The sequence below is a fragment of the Micropterus dolomieu genome, linkage group LG07 (genome assembly GCF_021292245.1).
Source record: "Micropterus dolomieu isolate WLL.071019.BEF.003 ecotype Adirondacks linkage group LG07, ASM2129224v1, whole genome shotgun sequence".
NCBI classification, from domain to species: Eukaryota; Metazoa; Chordata; class Actinopteri; order Centrarchiformes; family Centrarchidae; genus Micropterus; species Micropterus dolomieu.
The window spans coordinates 11,475,528-11,497,185 of record NC_060156.1 but is presented as its reverse complement, the minus strand read 5'-3'; the positions used below and the strand labels follow the sequence as shown (position 1 = coordinate 11,497,185).

The 21,658-nt window shown below is 41.1% G+C and overlaps 3 protein-coding genes across 5 annotated transcripts in view; 1 reads left to right on the top strand and 2 right to left on the bottom strand.

The window, feature by feature from the left end:
* LOC123973324 (collagen alpha-2(VI) chain-like) overlaps positions 1 to 8,992 on the top strand; it is a 14,680-nt gene extending 5,688 nt beyond the window's left edge. For both annotated transcript variants that reach the window (XM_046053249.1, XM_046053248.1), the window contains exons 3-28: positions 924 to 1,534; positions 1,643 to 1,663; positions 1,774 to 1,839; positions 1,945 to 1,998; positions 2,091 to 2,135; positions 2,236 to 2,262; positions 2,348 to 2,374; positions 2,503 to 2,547; positions 2,640 to 2,693; positions 2,855 to 2,917; positions 3,513 to 3,575; positions 3,661 to 3,714; positions 3,816 to 3,851; positions 3,940 to 4,002; positions 4,575 to 4,637; positions 4,974 to 5,036; positions 5,177 to 5,239; positions 5,325 to 5,375; positions 5,453 to 5,551; positions 5,953 to 6,015; positions 6,123 to 6,158; positions 6,297 to 6,342; positions 6,429 to 6,581; positions 7,463 to 7,918; positions 8,014 to 8,052; positions 8,137 to 8,992. In XM_046053249.1, the coding sequence (XP_045909205.1) occupies positions 924 to 1,534; positions 1,643 to 1,663; positions 1,774 to 1,839; positions 1,945 to 1,998; positions 2,091 to 2,135; positions 2,236 to 2,262; positions 2,348 to 2,374; positions 2,503 to 2,547; positions 2,640 to 2,693; positions 2,855 to 2,917; positions 3,513 to 3,575; positions 3,661 to 3,714; positions 3,816 to 3,851; positions 3,940 to 4,002; positions 4,575 to 4,637; positions 4,974 to 5,036; positions 5,177 to 5,239; positions 5,325 to 5,375; positions 5,453 to 5,551; positions 5,953 to 6,015; positions 6,123 to 6,158; positions 6,297 to 6,342; positions 6,429 to 6,581; positions 7,463 to 7,918; positions 8,014 to 8,052; positions 8,137 to 8,738 (2,963 nt within the window). In that variant the 3' untranslated portion in view covers positions 8,739 to 8,992. The remainder of the gene's footprint in view (positions 1 to 923; positions 1,535 to 1,642; positions 1,664 to 1,773; positions 1,840 to 1,944; positions 1,999 to 2,090; positions 2,136 to 2,235; positions 2,263 to 2,347; positions 2,375 to 2,502; positions 2,548 to 2,639; positions 2,694 to 2,854; positions 2,918 to 3,512; positions 3,576 to 3,660; positions 3,715 to 3,815; positions 3,852 to 3,939; positions 4,003 to 4,574; positions 4,638 to 4,973; positions 5,037 to 5,176; positions 5,240 to 5,324; positions 5,376 to 5,452; positions 5,552 to 5,952; positions 6,016 to 6,122; positions 6,159 to 6,296; positions 6,343 to 6,428; positions 6,582 to 7,462; positions 7,919 to 8,013; positions 8,053 to 8,136) is intronic.
* On the bottom strand, positions 8,937 to 16,659 carry xrcc5 (X-ray repair complementing defective repair in Chinese hamster cells 5). Its single transcript, XM_046053250.1, has 21 exons — positions 16,591 to 16,659; positions 16,194 to 16,307; positions 15,907 to 16,090; positions 15,192 to 15,240; positions 14,928 to 15,050; positions 14,164 to 14,346; positions 13,901 to 14,015; positions 13,266 to 13,404; positions 13,074 to 13,186; positions 12,865 to 12,927; positions 12,624 to 12,761; positions 12,434 to 12,524; positions 11,824 to 11,954; positions 11,378 to 11,574; positions 10,853 to 10,943; positions 10,632 to 10,701; positions 10,383 to 10,492; positions 10,016 to 10,112; positions 9,743 to 9,810; positions 9,571 to 9,645; positions 8,937 to 9,362 (listed from the first exon to the last, which is right to left on the bottom strand). Exons 1-21 carry the CDS (start codon positions 16,603 to 16,605, stop codon positions 9,348 to 9,350), a joined length of 2,181 nt encoding a protein of 726 aa, XP_045909206.1. The 5' UTR covers positions 16,606 to 16,659; the 3' UTR covers positions 8,937 to 9,347.
* Positions 16,660 to 17,585: 926 nt separating this feature from the next.
* Positions 17,586 to 21,658, bottom strand: part of tmem169b (transmembrane protein 169b) — a 5,328-nt gene continuing 1,255 nt past the window's right edge. For both annotated transcript variants that reach the window (XM_046054929.1, XM_046054928.1), the window contains exons 2-3: positions 20,962 to 21,383; positions 17,586 to 20,770 (exon numbers count right to left, since the gene is read on the bottom strand). In XM_046054929.1, the coding sequence (XP_045910885.1) occupies positions 20,136 to 20,770; positions 20,962 to 21,235 (909 nt within the window). In that variant the 5' untranslated portion in view covers positions 21,236 to 21,383 and the 3' untranslated portion in view covers positions 17,586 to 20,135. The remainder of the gene's footprint in view (positions 20,771 to 20,961; positions 21,384 to 21,658) is intronic.

Below are 21,658 nucleotides of genomic sequence, written 5' to 3'. Positions count from 1 at the left end.
ACCTCCTTCCCTCAGTTAGAGCATTGAAGATGGGTCGAGGCCGGGTCTTCCAACATGACAATGACCCCAAGCACACAGCCAGGATAACCAAGGAGTGGCTCTGTAAGAAGCATATCAAGGTTCTGGCGTGGCCTAGCCAGTCTCCAGACCTAAACCCAATAGAGAATCTTTGGAGGGAGCTCAAACTCAGTGTTTCTCAGCGACAGCCCAGAAACCTGACTGATCTAGAGAAGATCTGTGTGGAGGAGTGGGCCAAAATCCCTCCTGCAGTGTGTGCAAACCTGGTGAAAAACTACAGGAAACGTTTGCCCTCTGTAATTGCAAACAAAGGCTACTGTACCAAATATTAACATTGATTTTCTCAGGTGTTCAAATACTTATTTGCAGCTGTATCATACAAATAAATAGTTAAATCATACATTGTGATTTCTGGATTTTTTTTTTTTTTTAGATTATGTCTCTCACAGTGGACATGCACCTACGATGACAATTTCAGACCCCTCCATGATTTCTAAGTGGGAGATTTTGCAAAATAGCAGGGTGTTCAAATACTTATTTTCCTCACTGTAAAGATGTGATACCAACACAGTGTTTGTTTTGTCCAACTAATAGTTCAAATCTCAGTAAATATAAATTATTAAAATGATCACAAGTATAAGCAGCGCCTCACATTTGAGAAGCTTGAACCATGAAATGTTGGGCATTTTTGGATGAAAAATTAAAGAAACAATTATCAATATAATTACCAATTAATGTTCGTTATTGGTTAATCAACTTATCATCTCAGCTCTACTTGCATATACTGTTGATACAAAGCATCATATTTTATAAACTCTTAACATCTTAGTTTCTAAAGTGACAAGTAACTACATAAATGTACTAAATAAAAGTAAAAAGACATTTGTTGATGTTCTCTCCTCCAGCTGGGATAATTGACTGTCCCATCAAGCTCTTTTTCACCATCGACACCTCAGAGACCATTGCCTTACAGGAGTCCCCACCTGGGGCGCTGGTGAACAAAGTAAAGGAGTTCACCAAGATCTTTGTCCAGAGGCTGGCTGATGAGGAGTATAAGGACCGGATCCAGATCTCCTGGTCCATAGGAGGGCAGAACTTCTCCCAGGACCAGTATGTCTTCAGCCAGTTCACGACCAGGGAGAACTTCATCAGGCACCTCAGTGGGGTTGAATACAAGGGCAAAGGCACCTACACTGACTGCGCCATCAAAAGCATGATCAAACAAATGACCCAGCGCTTTTTGGGGACAGGCGGCGTCCTCTTCTCTGTGTTCATCACAGATGGGCACGTGACAGGAAATCCATGTGGAGGAATTAAGGCAATGTCAGAGAAGGCCCGGGAGCAAGGGATCCATATTTTTTCAGTGGCAGCATCCAGGACCATTGATGAATTAGGGATGCGGGAAATAGCCAGCTCTCCCTCTGAACTGTACCGTGATGACTACATAGCTGTGGAGATCGAAGATGGGCGATCAAGAATAAACATTGAATCCATTGATCGTATCATAAAAGCCATGGTGATCTGAAATCTTTTCCCCTTTCTTACACGTGAATGCATATATTTGAATTCAGATTTAAATTGCAGTGTCATTATCAGGTACTTAGTGTTGTTTTTTTCTTTTCAGAAACATCAAGCCTTTTTACAGGTAAGAACAAATTTACAATTATGTGTTATGTTAACAAGACTAGAAATTAATTTATGTGATCATGTCTTGTTCAATTTAATGTTGTTTTATTTTCCTCTTTGATCTTGTAGTGTTATGAACATAAATGCTATGAGACTCCTGGCAGCCCCGGACCAAAAGGGCTCCCAGGTCCAAAAGTGAGTGTCGAAACACAAAATCAAAACCAAAAGTATAGAAACAACGTGTGTTTTTGCTTGTACAAAAAATTTTGTTGAAACGTCATTATTCCTGCTCATTTCTAGGGTATAAAAGGGGATAGAGGATATATTGGGCCAAAAGGTGAAAAAGGTAAACAGGTAGGTAGAAATTAGCATCATTACTATACTTGAAATTCTGTAAAAACTACCTTCTGTCATTTTAATGCTGAGTATAACTTTTCACATTACAGGGCGATCCTGGCATTGAAGGTCCAATCGGACAACCCGGTCAAAAGGTTTGCTGAGGCCCACAGATTGATTGATTTTGTGTGCTGCACAGTTAACAAACTTGTCATTCTTTATCTCAATAACATGTTCTTCTGTGCTCTGATATAGGGAGAGACTGGTTTGACTGGCGACAAGGTGAGAGATAAATCTTTATTTTCTGTTCATCTGTCAAGTTGAATGAAATGCTGTTGGGATTAATGGCTCTGCTGTACCTCAACAGGGTGATATCGGAACAATTGGAGCAAAGGTAAATAAAGGATTTAATGTTATACTTGCGTGTATGTTTTCTTTGTTTATCCTACTACACCCAATACTGTCAATGTTTGCATATTGGAGTTAATTTTCTCTGTTTTTACTGACATCCAAATACTATAGGGTGTGGCAGGAATACCTGGCAAGAATGGAACTGATGGCCAAAAGGCGAGTCTTCATACGACAACATGAAATGTATAGTATACCGTGACAAACATTTTCAGTATGCTGATACGATATTGTCTCTGGGAAATCTTCAGGGTAAAATTGGCCGAATTGGAGCTACTGGTTGCAAAGGTGATCCAGGTGACAAGGTAAGTCACAATAACATTCACATGTTGCTCTCAAGGTGCAGGTATTCACTGCTACCTCCAAATGTTACATGTGGTATGTTTTGACCAAATAAGAAGGCTTAAACAAGATTAGTTTACTGGTTTACAGAACTACTTAATCATTTTGGTTTTGACTGTAAAAGGGACCAGATGGCTACCCTGGAGATGTTGGTGACACTGGGCCACCTGGTGACAATGGAGAAAAGGTCTGTATTAAATAAAAAGTAGCATCTTTCTCTTATCTTTAATGTATTGCAGGATAAAAACATAACTAAGAATCTAAAGCCATGCTAGCAGCTATCTGAGGCTGTACTTGTTGACTAAATGTCAACATCGGCATACTGATGTGCTAACAATGATATATGCAAGTATAATATTTAATATGTTCACCATCTTAGCTTAGCATGTAGGCTAATCAGCACCAAACAAAAAAGTATTGCTGAGGCCGGCGGGAATGTCATTAATTTTACAGGGATTTAGTCAAAAAGCGAAGTGTTAGTTCGACAAATTTTGTCCTGATGGTAACAGGAAAAGCGAAGGGCTCTCCTATATATATATATATATATATATATATATATATATATATATATATATATATATATGACAATCCATCCTAAGGGGAGACGTACATATCAATGTATGAACCAAATTTAACAGAAATCCAAAGATTGTTGAGACATTTCACTCAAAACCATAAATATGAACCAGCTGGTGGCGCTAGAGGGAAAGTCTGAGAATCACCAAAGTCATTAGGATTCATCCTCTGGGAAACACTAATGCCTTTTTTGTTTGTTTGTTTAGGGTGACCCAGGCCTCCCTGGAAAATCAGGTCCAATTGGCCCTCCCGGTGATCCAGGACCCATGGTAAACTTGAAATTAAAACACAACAGATAATTGAAATACAATTCTTCTTTACTTAAAATCACAGAACTCAATCTCTGTTCCCTAGGGTGAAAGAGGAAATCCTGGAAACCCAGGGCAGCCAGGAGACAAGGGAATTCCGGTACAAAATTGATTTTAAATATAATTTATAATTACGTCCGGTATATCCCACAGTGAGTCAATGTAATGTTACAAAGCACACTCTGAAATTAACTGTTGCAGGGGGAACCTGGCTTACCTGGACCAAAAGGCGAAAAGGTATTTTAAACACTTTTATTTAAAAGAAAATGCATTTTGAGAATTTGCCACAGTTTGTTTTGAATTAATATAAAATAAATATAAACAGGGAAGAAGAGGAGACATCGGAACGAAGGGAGGACAAGGTCCTGATGGGCCAAAAGGAGAAAAGGTAAGTTCAGCGCTCAGAAAAAAGCTATATCATATACTTTAATCGCTTTCACATTCATTAATGTATTTTAATATTTTTAGTTTTGTTTTTGGAGCAGGTTTGTTGCCATTTGTTGCCACCACAATCAGGCAGAAATTGCAAAAAAAAACAGACTACAGAACTTCATCTTAAATATGACCTAACTTACTGTAATGTGGTAAAAATTAACATGTGGAGGGAGACATGAGGGAAACAAAGCAAATGATCTGAAAGCCAAATAACTACTTACTGGGAAAGGCTTACAAATGGCAGTGGACTCTGTTGACCTTACAAGAGATTTCAACAGCCTGAGAGCCAGGCGAGTCCCATGAATTTAAAATATCTGCTGGGCTTTACAGAGAAAGACAATAAACCCTAGCATGTGTTGTATAATTTGGCTCCGTTCAGCTGTGGGCAATTTCCTAAACAGATTCTCAGGAAAATCCTTCAAATGTTCCACAGAAATGGCTGTCAGTTTACTGTTGTGTTTTGTATTTGTTGTTTGATGATTAATGATGTGGTGTGAAACCATGACACGTTCATTTATTTTCTAGGGAGAACGAGGGCCGCAGGGAGGCAGAGGTCGGCCCGGGGAAGGCGGACTCAAGGGCTCAAAGGTGAGGGGATCATGCCGTGGGTGGATTTTGGCAGAGGGGTGACTCAGCAGCTTCTTAAGAACTCAGCAAGTCCTTCCTTAGACCTCCAATACTGCAGATTTACCCTCTTGTACTGGGTATCCTGCCAAAAATAGACTGAGCTCAGCCTGTTATCATAAAAACACATTTTCCTGGGAAATTCTTCTGCAAAAGAAAACTTTTTTTTGTGTGTGTGTGTCCAGTACTATGCATTGCCAAATTCACATCAGCATGAGTAATTCTGTGTAGGCTATGTGGGCTGGAGTGAAGATGAAGTCCATGAATTAAGTTTTCTCTGTTACTTTCTCTTTCTTTTAGGGCGACCAAGGACTACCAGGCCCGAGGGGTCCGCCAGGACAACCAGGGGGCCCCGGAGCAAATGTGTGTTTTCATAACATCTTGATCATCAGCACTAAATGCTCATTGTTGGAGCTTGTGGATTGAGTGGATTATTAAGAAAGTGTGTTTGTGAAATCCAAAGATGATACAACTCTCACCAAAAGTTTTTTCTGTGATTGCAGGGCACGGTGGGAAACCCTGGAGATCCTGGACCAAGGGGAGACCCTGGGATCACTGGACCAAAGGTGGCTAGAACTTTTCTGTTTGTCACTTTCATCATGCAGAACACTATAACACTTGGTGACTGATGGTTTTTTTTTTCTACTGAAGGGTGACCCTGGAAGACCAGGATTCGGCTATCCTGGACCGAGAGGACCCACTGTACAGTGTTCAGTTTACCTCACAAAATTCTTGCTTATCCTGCGTACTTGAGTGTAAAGCAACTCTGATCTTTCCAGGGAGACAGAGGTGATCCAGGCAGAAGAGGACCCAGGGGGGGCAGAGGTGAATGTGGCGCCAAAGGAGACCCTGGAAATAAAGGAATAAAAGGAGAGCCTGTAAGAGTAATATCAAAATGTTTTGGAGTGGAAGTGTTTCTCCAGGGACATGTAGATTAACAGAATGAAAACTTATGTACATATTTTAACTTGCCAGTAATGGTATCTTGCGCTGCAGATAGCTTTCATTTTAATTGCCCAGGTTGCGTGTGAGATCATGTAACACCAGCTGGACCAGTGAAATGTGACGTTTTTGATGTCAGATGTAAAGCATCATGAACACTTACTAACATCTGCTGAATTTGTGGGCTTAGGGTGTTTTGTTGAGTCATTACACAAGTTTTTTTGTACTATGGGGTTAATCAAAAGCAGAAATCACTACGAAAAAATATGACTTCCAAAGAAGAGCTATATTATGCAGAAGTCTGAGTCACTTCCAATGAAAACGATTTTCTGCACAGGGGGAGCCAGGTCAGTTTGGTGAGCCAGGAGAGAGAGGACCCAGAGGAGACCCTGGATCTGATGTGAGCAACAGCACAACCACTCAAATAATGACTTGACCATGCATGCAAATTTGAGATACAATTGCATTGCTTTCTTTTTGTGTGTGTGTGTGTGCGCGTGTGTGCAGGGGGGACCAGGTCCAGCGGGAGATCCCGGGCTCACTGTGAGTAGACTTTATGCATTCTTTCATATTATTCATTCATTATTATTTCATATATTACTTTAAGCCTTACAGTTTTGAAAATGCTTTATTATATTTCCCTGGTTGTACTATGTCTAACCTGCATACCTGTCACTGCAGGACTGTGACGTCATGACATACATCAGAGAGACGTGTGGTTGTTGTGGTGAGCAAACATCATCGCCGATCGAACACAGCTTCACTGTTTAGTATCTCTCAGCATCCTGATCCGGTTCTTGTCCTTTGTCTTAGACTGTGAGAAGCGCTGTGGGGCTCTGGACATTGTATTTGTAATTGATAGTTCAGAGAGTGTTGGACTGACAAACTTCACCCTGGAGAAGAACTTTGTTATCAACACCATCAACAGGCTGGGATCTATGGCCAGCGACCCTGCTTCACAAACCGGTACAGTCACGCAAAAACACAGCACAGACATCCCTGCAATTCACTTTGCAGACATGGTTTCACTTGACAAGAAGTAGAGGTTGTCATTAAAGATTAACCGTTTCCAAAGAGTGAATCACTTAATCCGTCATTAAAGATACAGCCAAAAAAAACATTTGGACAGGACACCATGTTGGCGCTGGAGTCTTCATTAACACTGTGAATGTAGTGACCATCAGTGGTGCATATTTTCAGCCATCAAAGGGTATCACCAGTTAATTTTCCAACTTCATACAGTAAATGGTGTCAATTCACATTCTAACTGATGTGAACACAAAACCTCAAATGTTTTTGTTGTCATATTAATTTCAATAAAGCACCACATGTAAAGGACAGAGTTGGCAATAGTCTATTCTATATTTTTCTTTTCTTTCTATGAAAGACTAAAACCAATGATTATTTTATGCACTTAAAAGTATAACCTGTGTAGCCCAAGCCTGATATGTGACCTCCACTGTTGTCTACAAACTAACACATAAATGAGCCACTGAGCCGCTGCACTGTGACGTCCTGCTTCATTTCAAAAGAAACATGAACACTATGATGGGCATAAATACAACAGCATCATGCATGTAATAATGCGTGACTGAAAGTAATCCACAAACAAATGCACAATTTACATCTCTTTCAGGAACATTTGCTAAAAACACAAACCAGATATTTGTAAGATTTACAACCATGGTAAAGAATTCGTAAATAGAAACAGACACATTTCTGGTTTTGGTCTTTTTGTGGGATTTGTTTGTTTGACCGTAACAATTTATAGATTAACACCAGCCTTATCTTTAAAAACTGAACTCACAAATTTGGAAACGCACCACTTGACGTCTGCCCTCTTCTAGGCACAAGAGTCGGAGTTGTACAGTTCAGTCACAATGGGACCTTTGAGGCCATTCGTCTCGATGACCCGAACATAAACTCCATGTCTGCCTTTAAAACGGCAGTGAAGAACCTGCAGTGGATTGCTGGGGGCACCTTTACACCCTCAGCCCTCAAGTTTGCCTATGATAACCTCATAAGGGACAGCAAGAGAGCCCGAGCCAAAGTATCTGTGGTGGTGATCACAGATGGCCGCTTTGACCCACGCGACGATGAGGATCTGCTGAAGTACCTTTGCGACGACGCCAATGTGGTGGTGAACGCCATTGGGGTTGGTGATATGTTTAAAAAGGAACAGGATGATGAGATCCTAGGGTCGATCGCGTGCGGCAAGAAGGAACGTGTCACCAATATGAGGCGTTACATTGACTTAGTGGCTGATGATTTCATACAGACGATGGAGACTGTGCTCTGCCCCGGTAAGCCTGTACCAGTAACGTTACACACAGCAGCATTGCAGTACTGGTCCTTCGGGTCATTTGTCTAACCCACATCCATTTGATGTTCCTTTCAGAGCCAGTGATTGTGTGCCCTGATCTCCCCTGTAAAAGTGGTAGGTGTTATTCGTGGCTAGATTATTTGTTCAACGTTATAATGGAGTGCAGCCCTGTGTGTGATTTGTATTTTTTCATTACAGAACCTGATGTAGCTCCATGCATCCAGCGGCCGGTGGATTTGGTATTTCTACTAGATGGCTCAGAGCGCCTCGGGGCGGACAACTTCCAGCACGCCCGTGAATTTGTGCAGAAGGTGGCAAACACTCTGGGATTGGCCCGGAGCCAGACTGATCGTATGCGAGCCCGCGTGGCACTGATGGAGTTCGGCAAGGAGAACGAGAATCAAGTGGCCTTCTCTCTCACACACGAACCTGCCGTCATCGCTGACGGCATAAAACGCTTGACTTATATGGACTCTTCTTCAAGTGTGGGGCCTGCCATCGTCCACACCATCGACAACATCTTGGGTAAAGGGAATGCTCGCCAGACGCGACGCAACGCAGAAGTTTCATTTGTTTTCATCACAGACGGCGTCACTGAAAGCAACAGCCTGGATGAAGCTGTTAGTGCCATGCGCGGGGCACAGGTCGTCTCCACAGTGATAGCCACAGGAAATGACGTTGACCAAGAAGTCCTAGTGAAGCTGGCCATGGGTGACCAGGATGCCATCTTTAAAGGAAAAGACTTCTCTAGTTTGTCCCGGTCCAGTTTGTTTGACCGTTTCATCCAGTGGGTATGTTAAAGAGATACCAGAGACATGAAGATTATACTGGTGCTATTACTGTTAATCTAGCATACTACATCTAGCACGAGATACAGGTTAACGCTGATTCTACTATGCACTGCACAACTTGCAAATGATTTCACAGCGTTGTGCTTTTCTACTTTGACTGTACTCAACATTTTGTTATATACAAAAACATAGGACAAGTCGAGCATCCTTCATACAACATTAAGCTTTACTGATTTAAAATAATAAACCTTCAGTTTCTTGGACAAGGCAGTGCTGTCTTCTGTTCAATCACAAGGGGTTTCTAGAGCACAAAAATCTTTTTGAGATTTAAAGCACTCAGTGTATGCAATATTACTGAAAATGACAAAACATTTAAAGCGCTTCACATACTGTACATAACAGTTGTCATTTATACAGTACTGGTATAAACAATGGTCAAACATCATTCTGTGCAGTATGTATGCGGTTGCTCTGTATCACCAGTTACAAGTATCAGGGGTCTCCAAGTGGGAGGAGGAACAATGGACGGCTGAACTGGTTTGGTCTGGCCAGGCTGAATGATTGCATTCTTCTCATTTCTCTGCATGTCCACTGCAGACTCTCCCATTGCCTCCCTTCTTACATCATGTCCAGCTGCACAGGAAGAGGAAAAAAACATGTAAAACTGGAGAGTTTATATTTAAGGTCTCAAAAGGCCACGCACATCATCAGATACGGACACTGAGGCACATCGTGCAAATATACAGGAAACGGCTTTAACATGAGTTTACGGCTCATCAGTTAAATATTTAAAACCTGAAAAGGAGTGTCACAGGGAAAAAAAGAAGACAAAAACACTTACCAAGTCATCTACATCTCCGGTATCTTCAGCTGTTGGTGCAGCCGCCTCCTCTTTCTTCTCCTCAGCAACCAGAAACTGAGGACAAAATAGGCTTCAGTCAGTAGGAGTACAGTCACAAGATCCCCTTCGTTAAAAATAGTTGCTCTTTTCTCAACCGTCCTCATTAAATCACCTGATTAGCTTCGTTTTTGGATACGGTGCTTCCCTCAGCCTCGTCCTTGCTGATCAGAGTTACTGCATCTGTCAATCAAACAGCAACAATCAAGCCCACAGACACTGAACTTTTTTTTAGCAGACTTGTGTTTCAGGCCAAATCACATTTTTAAGCATCACACCAGCTCCTTTTATAAAACAGATTTTGCACTCAAATTATGTGGAAATTCCATCTCACCTCAAGGGAGGAATGATCTTGCAGCCCTGGGTAAAGAGGCTTATCTTATCATACCTTGAACAAGCAGGTCCCAGAAGACCTCCAGCCCCCTGTTTGGGATGCTTCTTTTCAGGGACTGGAGGTAGCTGTTGTACAGATCGGCATTCCCCAGCTGAATTACGAAAGATAAGAAACACTCACAATCCGTTTATGAGTTTCCCAAAGCTCACATCTATATACAGGCACATAAGCACATACTCGCACCAGAACTGGCCTCGGTTCAAGTCTTGAGAAATAAAACACGCATTGTAATCTTCTCGAGTTGACCGATAATCTCCACAGCAAAGCCAAAACTATGTGTTGTGATATCTCAAGCTTATTCACACAAACCCCCTAACACATCACGCATTTCCCAAATGGAAGACAGTGAATGTTTATTTACCTTAACGGACTGCTCTCTAAAAGCCTGGATACAGGTGATGCTTTTCATGTAGTAGTGTGTGTTCTTGTTGCTAAGCAACTGCTCTATCCTGTGAGTCAGTTGCTGACAGACTGGAGAGGACACGGGGGTCACCGCAACCAAACAAAAAGATAAACACAATTACCAGGGCTGAACATGAGTCACGGTGGTTTATCACGCAACCACAAGAAATGTTTATCAGGCCAGCTCGCCACAAAAACTGGATCTCACCCTCTCCGAATGCAACAGTCTTCTGCCTGATCAGAGTACGGAAGTCTCGGGCTGGATCCACGCTTCCCACCTGGTTAAGTGACATTAGTGAGGTGAAATGGAAATTTTAAAGTATGTCTGTTCAAACAAGTGGTGAAGTACTTTATTTGGAATGGCTGATTTTTATAGAAAGTGGTTCTCTCTCTAGGATTATTATGACATCCAGCTCCCCTGATTCTCACCGAAGTAACAGAGCCTTCGGCAATGTCAGCCAGGTTATACTCCTCATCCTCTTCGTCTCCTTTTGCCTTCTTGGCTTCGGGCTCCTCAGAGCTGTAAATAGCAAAAGGAAGCCAGTTAGAATTCTGAAAATAATTTTTTTTGTAGCCAGTAAAAAAAAAAAATATACACACACACATACCACAGGCACAAAACACTACTGTAAAGCTGATAAAACACGGAGCAACTTTTAGAGCAATAGTGCTGGGCAACGTTGCCATCAGTGGTAATGAGTAAAGATTACTACCGTAATCCCCTTCCCCCACCACTCCACCACCGCTGCTATCCGTTCAAAACATAGTCGGACTTGCCTCCAGCAAGATTGCCCAGCAACATTGCTCAAAAAGTTGCCCTGTGTATCATCAGCTTAAGACATTAAATAAATTATGTTCCAAATGCTTCTACATTAGACAACACAAATACTTTCACTGCGTCACAGCCTTGCCTGGAAAGTTCAAAGACTCTCCACAGCATCGAATCTAACTTACTCTTTGCCAAATATCTGAGCACTAGTCTTCAGCTGCTTTTTCTTCTCCACTTCTGTGAGAGGAAACTTCCTCTTCAGCTCCTCCAGTGGAGCTTGGCAACGTTCACCAATAACATCAGGGCGCTCAAGAACAGCCTTCAGCCATGGCTCCATGGGGGGAAGAGGGGTGCCGGGGCTTACTCCCCGATGATGCAGACACTGAAAGAAAGGTTGGGTCGTGGAGGTGAGACAGTGACTAAGAAAGAAGCAATCCTGGTTAAATGTGAAAAAAACAGCCTCTAGCTGGTGAAGCTCTAATTAGATATAAGATGTTTTAAATTAATTTTTTGTAATGTCACTGACCTGAAAATGAAACCCCTGTCTCCTTCAAAACTTTGCCATCTGCCTCATCTCAAAATAAATAAGTAATAGGAGTGCTGGATCTAAATACAGACTGGACTGCAGTACCTGAAAGTGCCTCTGGAAGGCAGGATTTGGAATGTGGTGGACCTTGAACAGGTCCTTTTTTTCTGATTTTTCATCCTCTTCTACCAGCATCATAGAGTCAATGAGAGAGTCCACAGCTGACAGCTGGGTGTCTAGAGGAATCACAAAACACACAAAAGTAAATTCTTCCATCTCAGTGACGTCTTCTAACTTGTTTTTCTATACATTATATCTTCTTTATTATCAAACAGTAGAGCTGCAGTGCCAGCCAGAATCAGTCTTGCAGTTCTGAACCTGTGCCACATTTAAACTACATAAGAGCAGTGGCAGGCATCAGCTAAGAACTGCAAATCACACACTGATGTGCGTGTGCTAGGCACATGCAAGGAACCTGATTGAAACAGAGTTAAAACTACAGCAGCTCTTCATTTCTGAAGGGGGCAACACTGTCATGTTCACACCTGCAGGTCTAAATACTGTAGCTGTTGCTGTGATCATGATTAGAAAGCTCCCTCTTGTGGAGAATCTGCAGTTAAACATCAATGTCTGAGTTTGCCAGTTAGGTGCAAGCAAATTAGGTGTTCTGTATCTAAAAAGAACTTTGGATAAGCTGGACGTGCAGAAACAGTACCTGACGGAGTGAACTTTTTGTTGTTTTCAAGAGAAGGAAATGTAAACTGTCTGAGGTCTTCCATGAAGGGCAGCTGGACGTACAACAGACACTATTGAGGGTGAAAAACGGATCATTAGCTCTGTCCTGTTTGACACAGACTCAGTGATAATTCTAGAAAACAGCAATGTTTAGGAGTCCGTGACCTCACCTCATAGTCCCGCTTGATGCACGGGAAGGCTGCTCCTACTTGAGGGTTGCTGCGCCGGTCATAGGCGTAACGTACAATGGCCACCATTTGGAGCTCATCTAGCGCTCGGATGAGAGAGGACAGCGCAACCTCCGCATGCTTCTCAGACAGAACAGCAGAAACAAAAACAGGTCAGTATCAACATGTAATAATAATCCTTATTTGTAGTCCGCAGCAGTGGAGCGTTTCTCTCCATTCTCACCTCATCATCCTTGCCAGGAAAGATCTTGACTACTTGACTCCCCATGAACTGATGGCGACATACCTGCAGGCGGACGGTAAAAAAACAGAATAGTAGGTGATTAAAGTAACTCTGTCTAAAGGTTTTAGGTTTACATTACTTGGGATTTGTTTTACTTAAAATACTTTTTAGATGCCGCGTACATCATACTAATATATAAAGTGCAATACCATGTTCTGTTTGGTGAAGCCGAGAACAGCAAAGCACTTCCCATCGTGCTTGTATTTCATCTGCTCTTGATCTACTTTGGAGAAGGGAACAATATCACTTCCATAACGAAAACCTGTAAAAGGAAAAAAAAGTTTTTAGTGTTATTAAGTAATAAGTACAACATCATTAAGATTTCAAAACAACTTTCTCACCTTGGATGGTATCATCCCTCTGCACCTCTGTCTCATTGTCATCATCCAGACAGTAGACAGTCTCTCTCTTCACATCGTCTTTCTGGGTGGTTTGAGCGTCAACTGTTATCCACGTTTTCTTCAGTTTCTCTTCTGTCACCTGGAATACAGTAGTTCGTAGTATTTGTGGACGAGAACTTCATATGACTGTTACTGATGAGTTTACATCTTTGTATTTACATGACGCAATATTAGTGAAACTAATTTGAAAAATTCATTACCTATGCAGCAAGTCAATGAGCATTCTACAAATTTACCAAACTACTATGCGATATGTAAAAAGAGACATACTGGTATTTATGATATAATCATCAAAATATAATTTTAGTCATTTTGTTCTAAGCAAACAAATAAAACATGACAAACATCTGACTAAAGATTCTCACACTATTTGCAGTAATCAATGAGCAGAATACATTGTTGCCACAAGGTGTCACTAGTTGATCAGAATAAAGAACAAGATCAAAGCTTATGATAACATGTGGAGCATCACCTCATTTTCAGACATGACAGAACTCAGCATTTTGTCAGTCAATAAAGCTGTGTAAATAAGCATGTAGTATTTATTCATCCAGTGCACTTCACAGTAAACTCACTGCTTTGTATCCAACAATACGGATGGACAGAGAGCCGCCGATGGTCAGCTGACACGGCCAGGCCATGGGTCTCCTCTCAATACGCTTGAACATACACAGCTGCTCGATTGCGTTCCTACAGTGGGAGTGAAGCACATAGAAAGCCAAGTCATATGAAATCATCTGATTAGAGCATTCATTATTTTTAAAATGTAGAAAGAACCCTGTCATTCAGAGAGGAAAAAACATATGTAATATGAGAGAGTAATATCCAGCTCTCCCACCTGAAGGAGTAAATTTGATCCAAGCCTTCCTCCTCATCCAGGCTCAGCATGATGTGTTTCACCATGTCCAGGCCATTCTTCTGTTCCCTGGACAGACCTTTACCCATGCCCGGGTGACCTGGACTTCGCCTTTCCCCATCTCCTCCACCCTCTTCATCGTCCTCCTCCACAGGAAAAGGCAAACTGAAAATACATGAGTTTAGAGTAGAAAATTGGTGAAGTATTGTATATATACTAAAATAAAAAATGTTAGCAGCATGCATTTTTCATCAAAATACCACTAATTAGCTAAATAAAATATCTTCCACAATTAGCCTGATTTCGATGCTGCACATTGAATGTTTTAGAGCCCCGGGCATGCTCTCATTCATAGCTGTTATAAGTCAATTGGCTGCTATTATAATAAAATAAGTACTAAGGGATATAGCTGTATTACTAAAATAATGATTTTACTTAATATTCTATAACCTCACTGGGCAAATGTGTGAGGCTTCTATATCTGCGGGTGAGATCTTGGTAATGACGGCACTGGTGCATCCGGCACATCATAATGAAATGTAATTTTATTGTTTGGAGAGTACAGTAACCTCTAGCAAAGTAGCCATTAGAGGAGCAGGGAGGGCAACAAGCAGCAGAGCTGGAGGGGCTGTTGTTAGTGTTGACTGACACTGATGTGAATATGATAGCTATCTATAAGCAATTTTATATATATATTAAGACAGATAGCTTTAAAATTACACTTAGTGACTATGTCTGAAGCTTACAAAAACTGCAGGGTGATGTCAGCTTGTTTCAGGTTTTCAATAATAACGTCCAGCTGCTCTTGGCTGGCCTGAGTGTTGAGGTCAGTCAGGAAGACAATGTTGAGACGATCACACTTTTTCCCCCTGAAAAGAAACCCCAAGCACGTCATATCATCAAAAAACCAATAATCCCATCAACAGAATTCACATTAAACTGCACGGACAACAGTCTGTCTTTTTCTGTGAATAGTGAGAATAATGTTTGAGATACAGGCAGCTTCATACTTTGTTTCTGTCTGAAGAAGATCCATGCAGACAACGAGAGCATCTAGCCCTGATGAAGAGGAGTTAAGGAGCTAATGGATTCTCACACATCATCTCAGAATATCAGGCTCTACACAAAAAGGAGCTGACTCATGAATACAAGCGCAAAAGAGTCAGGCTTCGCCTAAAACTCTCACAAACTGTCTGCTTTATTGTACATTAAAAGCACATAGTGATAAAAACACGTAACACAGGAGATTGAGATCTAGTCTCATGAGTCATTAATAGCCATTAGTTCTGAAATTTAGACACGTGAACAATGACTCAGTCAAGCTAAAACTGATCATTTCCAATATGACTAATATTGATCTGAACATGTGTTGCTTAGATCTTCACTAACAAGAAGAGAAACTTTCTTTGATCTATTTAATATAATTATAACCTCAGTGTTTTGGGTTTCAAAATTGTTAATGGATAAAATAACCAAACAAAACAAATAAAAATTAAATGTATGACAAAACAATTTTTTAAAATCATATAAAAAGCCAATAAAATGAAGGTGGGTCTGATAAAAGTCATCTCACAACACTGATCAATGTGACCTGATAATGAAAATAATTAGAATTGGTGCCAATCATTCTGCTGTTAAATGAAAATCATCACTAAATGTACCCTAACACTTACATACCTGAAAAGTTAGCTGATAAACTGGTGAAAGCATCGAGTTAAAGGATACAATCAGCCTGCTGACTCTCGGGATGGATCTGATTCTCTATTTCCTCCAGAAGCTCAAAATCAGGCACCATGAGGTGACGATGCACCGTGATGTTCTGGTACTGGCCATCTTGGTCCAGTGGGTTCTTGGTGGAGTCGGTGCCAAACAGAACTAAAGCCAGTTCATCTTTGGTCTCCACAAAAACCTGTTAAAAGAGACAAAAGACATTTTTAAATGTGTGTCAAAGGTGATAGAAATCCTCCAAATAGATCTTGTTTGTTTCTTGCGAATGTGTAGTAGAAGTTTACCTGGCGCTGGACGAACTTCTGGATGACTTTTTTGGCAAGTTCAAAGGGAGACTCTTCACCCGGGGCAGAGTTGGACATGGAGAACCCAACATCCATGCACAAAACTAATGCTGACTACAGGAAACACAGTTTTAATTCAAGGCGATTTGTTTTTAATCAACACATTGCATTTAAAAATTTCAATAGGTCTTATCTGAAGTATCCAATTGTAATCCCGCTGTTAAAACTAGTATCTAATACAGATAAAGTTTTGTAACGTCAACGCTAACGTCAAACATCTGAAACTCAACGAAAGACAACAATTTGCTTCTAACGTTTAGAAATCGCCATTTCAAACAAGAAACATTAGCTAACTAGACTGTACACAACATATAATAAATAAGAGATATATACTTACTTTAGTGCCTGCCATCTTCTTTTTTCCCTCCTCCTAAGACTGCTTGTAACTCTGTTATGGCCCCGGAAAGAAACAGTGAGCGGCAGGAACAAAAAAGAGGTTCCTGTTTACAGCGATAATTGTTCCGCAGGTAATGTAACGAGCTTTTACTGTTCCTTGTTCACAGTAATTCGCGAAATACCTGTTTACCGAGACATACTGGACCTGTTTCAGACGGTGGTATTGTAATTCGTGGTGTTATCGAGCCTGCAACGAGTCAGTGAAATAAAAAGCAGATGTAGGTCAAACGCCCTGCAGCGTTTCATACCCTGGTACTGTGCAAATTATGAGTGTCGTCTGTGCACATTTCACGGCTGTAGAGTTTAAGAAATATTGAGGTCAAATAAAAATACATACATTCAAATAAATACATAACGAATAATTTAATACAGTAAAAAGAAATACACAATAAATAAATAAACCAGTTTAATACAAATGAATGAACATATAAACAAACATAAATACGCAACAAACTCCAAGACTACTACACCCAAAATGTAAAATGTTCTTTTTAATTTTTATATACTCTTTTTAATTGGATTTTACAATTATTTTGGCAAAATACCCCCCCAGAAAAATTACTAAGCACATGACCTTATGTCCTCTGTCATACAGTAGCCATTGCCCCGCTTCATTTGTGTGGTTTTAACCCATCTACTGTGTTGTGTGTTTTAACCTTCAGTTGTTTTAACATTAGTTTAATAAATAACAGACAGTAAAACAGGCTGAGTGCAAGTCTTGGAATGTGTGTTGGCCCTGAGAGTGCTTTTCTCTAACACACTGTATTTAGCATTCGGGCATATGGGTTTTCTTCAGTAAGCACCCGAATGTAACACCAGGAGGCCGATAATCAGGTCTCAAGGAACCCAAACCCCAGAGAGCCATCTGCATGTGTGCACCATGTAGTAGCTGACTTGTTTTTCTAAGAGACATTATAAACCACACAGAGAACAGTGCGCTGTGCATTGCTCTTTTAATAACACGAAATAGGATGCTGTTCCTCTTCCACAATATAGACGATGTAATGATTTAACACGGTTTTTCATCTGTGTGAGTCTTTACTATGAATCCTGAGGTTTCACAACAGGTAATGTGGAAAACAGACTCAATCCACAACCACTTATTCATGTCTGCATCTGTATGGAACAAAATGCATTAGTTTTACCGAGCCAGGGCAAATGATAAACATTTAAATCACCAAATATTTAAACCATCCCCAATCCGCCATGTATTTCAATCAGTTAATGATAGCTGTTTACAATACATTTACTTCAAGTGCCAGAGTGTAAAACCCCTAGCTACAAACATTTCAGGCAATGAACTAGACATAAATATTTAAAATAAATTAAATCAACATAAACCATATGGAAATGTAGTAGGAGCTCTCTGATGGAAAATTACTGGCAACCTCAGTTTACTCGTGTGAACCAAAATTGTGAAGACAACACAAGCAGAGCTAAAGAGTGTAACATCACACACCTCTGTGTTGATGGTGCCTTAATAGTATGTTAGTATGTGACATTGAAAAAAATGTCTGATTTGTCAGCTTGTCCTCACTATGGCTTCACATCATGACTGGATCAACCTGCCAGGGGGTCCTGGCGAAGAAAATAAGCCATAGGCCCCGATCCCTCCTCCTTCGTCCCTTTATACGTGGTTTATGTTCTCTGTACCTGCTGTACAAGTACATCAAGTAGAAAGCACACTGCAGTTTACACATGGAAGCTTAATTATAATTAGCTCGAAGCCCAAAAACCAAAAAGTACTCATTTCCTGGGTACTTTTTGATGAAATACAAATATTTTAGGGAATATGCACCATTTAAACACTATATCACATGAAAGAATACAGGTATTAAAAGAATAAGGCTGTTAATATTCTATATGTTTGTAATTTTTAGCAAAACCCATAAAAAGACTGAAATCAATAGTGGATTAATACCTCTAACAAGTATTTCCTGTTAAAGATATTGCTTAGGGGGCTTACTTGATGATGAAACAGGGAAAGGTAAGGCAGGTCTAGCTTGCAGTCATTAGCTGACCTCACAAGTGTTCACTGACCTTCCAGCTCTAGTTATTTCTCTCGTGTAACTGTCCTTGTTAGGGAGACGACCGTTAGACTGATGAGGTAGAGACAGCAGCTCAGGCATCAGGCTAGCAGATATCGTGTTCTCTTGGGAATCTGGCAAGGTTGAGTCTTACAATGTTTACAAGAACTCACTGGCTCCACAGATTAGAGTACAACTCATGGGTAGTAATAGATTCCAATATGATGTAGCATTGGAGAATAAACATCACATAGATTTGTTGTTCTAGGTTAAGGCCAGTTAAAGATGACCTACAGGCACTAGGGGGAAGACAGAAACATAAAAGTGACCAAAAGATGTTATCCTGAGATTTGGTGTTGGAATTTGATGTTTTCACATGTTGTATGCCGGCACTATATCTCCTCAGCCAGGCTCAATAAACCATGTAAAGTCTTCATCAGTCTCCGAAACTTCTTCATCACACCTGAACCTGGCTCACAATAATTCTTAAATCATTCTTAATTCATAAATCATTTCCTATGTATCCAAAGCCTGAAGTAACTTACTCTTCCGAGCCACATCGTGACACATCATGACATGTTCCTTTACTATGAACACGTACACTGTAATTTATTTTGAATCAATCCCACATACATGCTGAAAAATACTCACTGGAGCACTAAATGTGCATTAATCCCCAACTGAAAATAGTCCCCACAAATGTACTATTTACCCCTGTTAAACATTTGCTTAAAACTACAGTGGCCATAACTTTTAAGCCTTAAACTATATATCTGTGGCCTATTTTTGAAAGATTTACATCTTCAGTAGGAACTAGTGGGCTTGGAGAGTAGGACTGATACATTACATTAGCGGTTTTGGTCTTTTCATGGAATTTGTTGACAGTAGGATAAATATGAAGGACATCAGCTTTATCCTTTAAAAACTAAAGTAGATGCTGACACTGAATCCTGTTACAAAACGTTGTACCCATCTAAAGGTGCTTATTGTTTTAGTCAGTGGAGCATATTCATCAAATTAGTAATCAAGTATATTTCCACAAAGTAACTCCTTCCACTTTTTCCAACTGGTAATCCAGCCTTGCTTCAAAAACAACTTCACTGAGTGATTGTGATGGCTGCACAGTCATACAAGACAGTGTTGCATTTGAAATGAATGCTGTTTTTTGTGTCCGTGCACAGCACAGTGATCACATCCACTTAATTACAGATATTTACAGACAAAAGTGAAACTTGGTTTAACTTCCAGGCCTCCAACTATGTGTGTATCAGTGTCCACAGCTGGTTTACCTAAACGTTACTACGGGAGGAACCAAAGCCCACATGTATCAAAAGGTATTTGAATAAGGATTCAGTGATTGGAGGATAACTTTAACAACCATAACATGTAAAAAAAAATAAATAAATAAAATGGACAAACATAACCACTTAGGTGAATCACTGTGCATCCCCCCCCCACTTCACACTGATGATGTCTGGGCGAGTTCACTGGGGGCCTTGCTCTGCAGAGTGCCAGAAACAGTATCAGAGTCAAGCAGCTCTACTATGCTATATGGGGAACAGTCCTCCAATCCCAGCTTCCCACAGGCCCAGCCGCAGAAGCCTTTCTCCAGGTCTCTCACAGCCTGCCACCACTCACTTAATGCCCAGGACACCTGAACCACAGCGGAGTACAGAGCCAGAGACAGTGCCATGGGCATGATGAGCATGGGGTAGAAGATGATGAGAAAGGGACATATTGTAATCTTGTGCCAGAACGTCCGCTCCTCATTGTACACCAGGAAGACATTGTACCAGGTGAGAGTGCCATAGTAGAAGGAGGTGATGAAGGAGAGGAGGAAAACCACAGGGGCACAGGAGATGCTCCACAGGACGACATGGGGTCCCTCGCACACACCTAAGCTGCAGGTGTGTTTAGAGCCTTCCCCTGCCTCACACTCGGCGTCAAGACGTTCCCTTGACTTAGCCAGATCCCTGAGTTCCTTCTCTGTCAAAGTGAGGTGAATATCCACCACCTGACCCTTTTTCTTCCCACGCGTGATAGTGCCAGTCAGGGTTACATAGCGGCTATCTGGAGGAAGGCTCCAGCCTCCTCCTGTTAAGAAACAATATGAGATAAGACAGTTACTTTTATGACAAACCACACCACATAAGGTTCCTTTCCTTATCTATCCTCTTTTCTTATTAGACAAACAGCAGCAGCTCAAAAAATACAAAATAATTGCACTGTATAGGGCAAACATATGACTGAACTGGTAAAACTAGACATTCTGACACTCCTCTCACCTTCGCCTGTAGGTGTAGAGAGGAATTTAGCTCCCTCCTCTGCGCTCCTTTCTGCTCCCTCCTCACCACCTTGGTCCTCTCCAGGCGCCCTCTCCATTTCAGAGCGGTACACAATAATGGACTCTGGACGTGGGTCTTTCTTCTTCCTCCTCTTCCTCCTTATGGAGGGTCCCACTTCTCCGTCGTCCACATGGTTCCCTGATACGTCTGACCTTAAAGAGATCATCTGGGGGCTGCCCTCTCCTTCCGTTTGAGGCTCCTCTACCTGTGCCATGCTCTCACCTGACCCAGTAAACTCTTTGACTCTTAAGCTACTAATGGGTTATTTATGGAGGCTAATAGTGCAGTCCTGAGCAGCACAAGCAATGTCCACCCATTGTTTTCAATCTAAGGAAGATGTCCGCTGAGGGTGTCCTGATGTCCTGATAAAAGTGCCCGCGCGCACACACACACACACACACACACACACAGAAAGTACCATTAAAAAGCAGTGACAAAAATGTAATCCTCTATGTACAGTGATCCTGGCCTAGATTCTGCACCTGCATTTTCTGTAAGTATGACTGATAAAATCTACCAAATACCACATAATAATTGATCTGATGGCATTGTATCTGAACAGACAGATACGAAATCAATCTAGATGGAAGCCAAACAAAGCATGATAGATTATTTTTAAAGGGGGGGGGGGGGGGGG

Coding starts and splice junctions, on each gene's coding strand:
- xrcc5 (XM_046053250.1), bottom strand. Junction 13,187..13,265: donor GAGGGATGATACCATCCAAG/GTGAGAAAGTTG, acceptor TTCCTTTTACAG/GTTTTCGTTATGGAAGTGAT. Junction 12,928..13,073: donor GCTTCACCAAACAGAACATG/GTATTGCACTTT, acceptor GTCCGCCTGCAG/GTATGTCGCCATCAGTTCAT.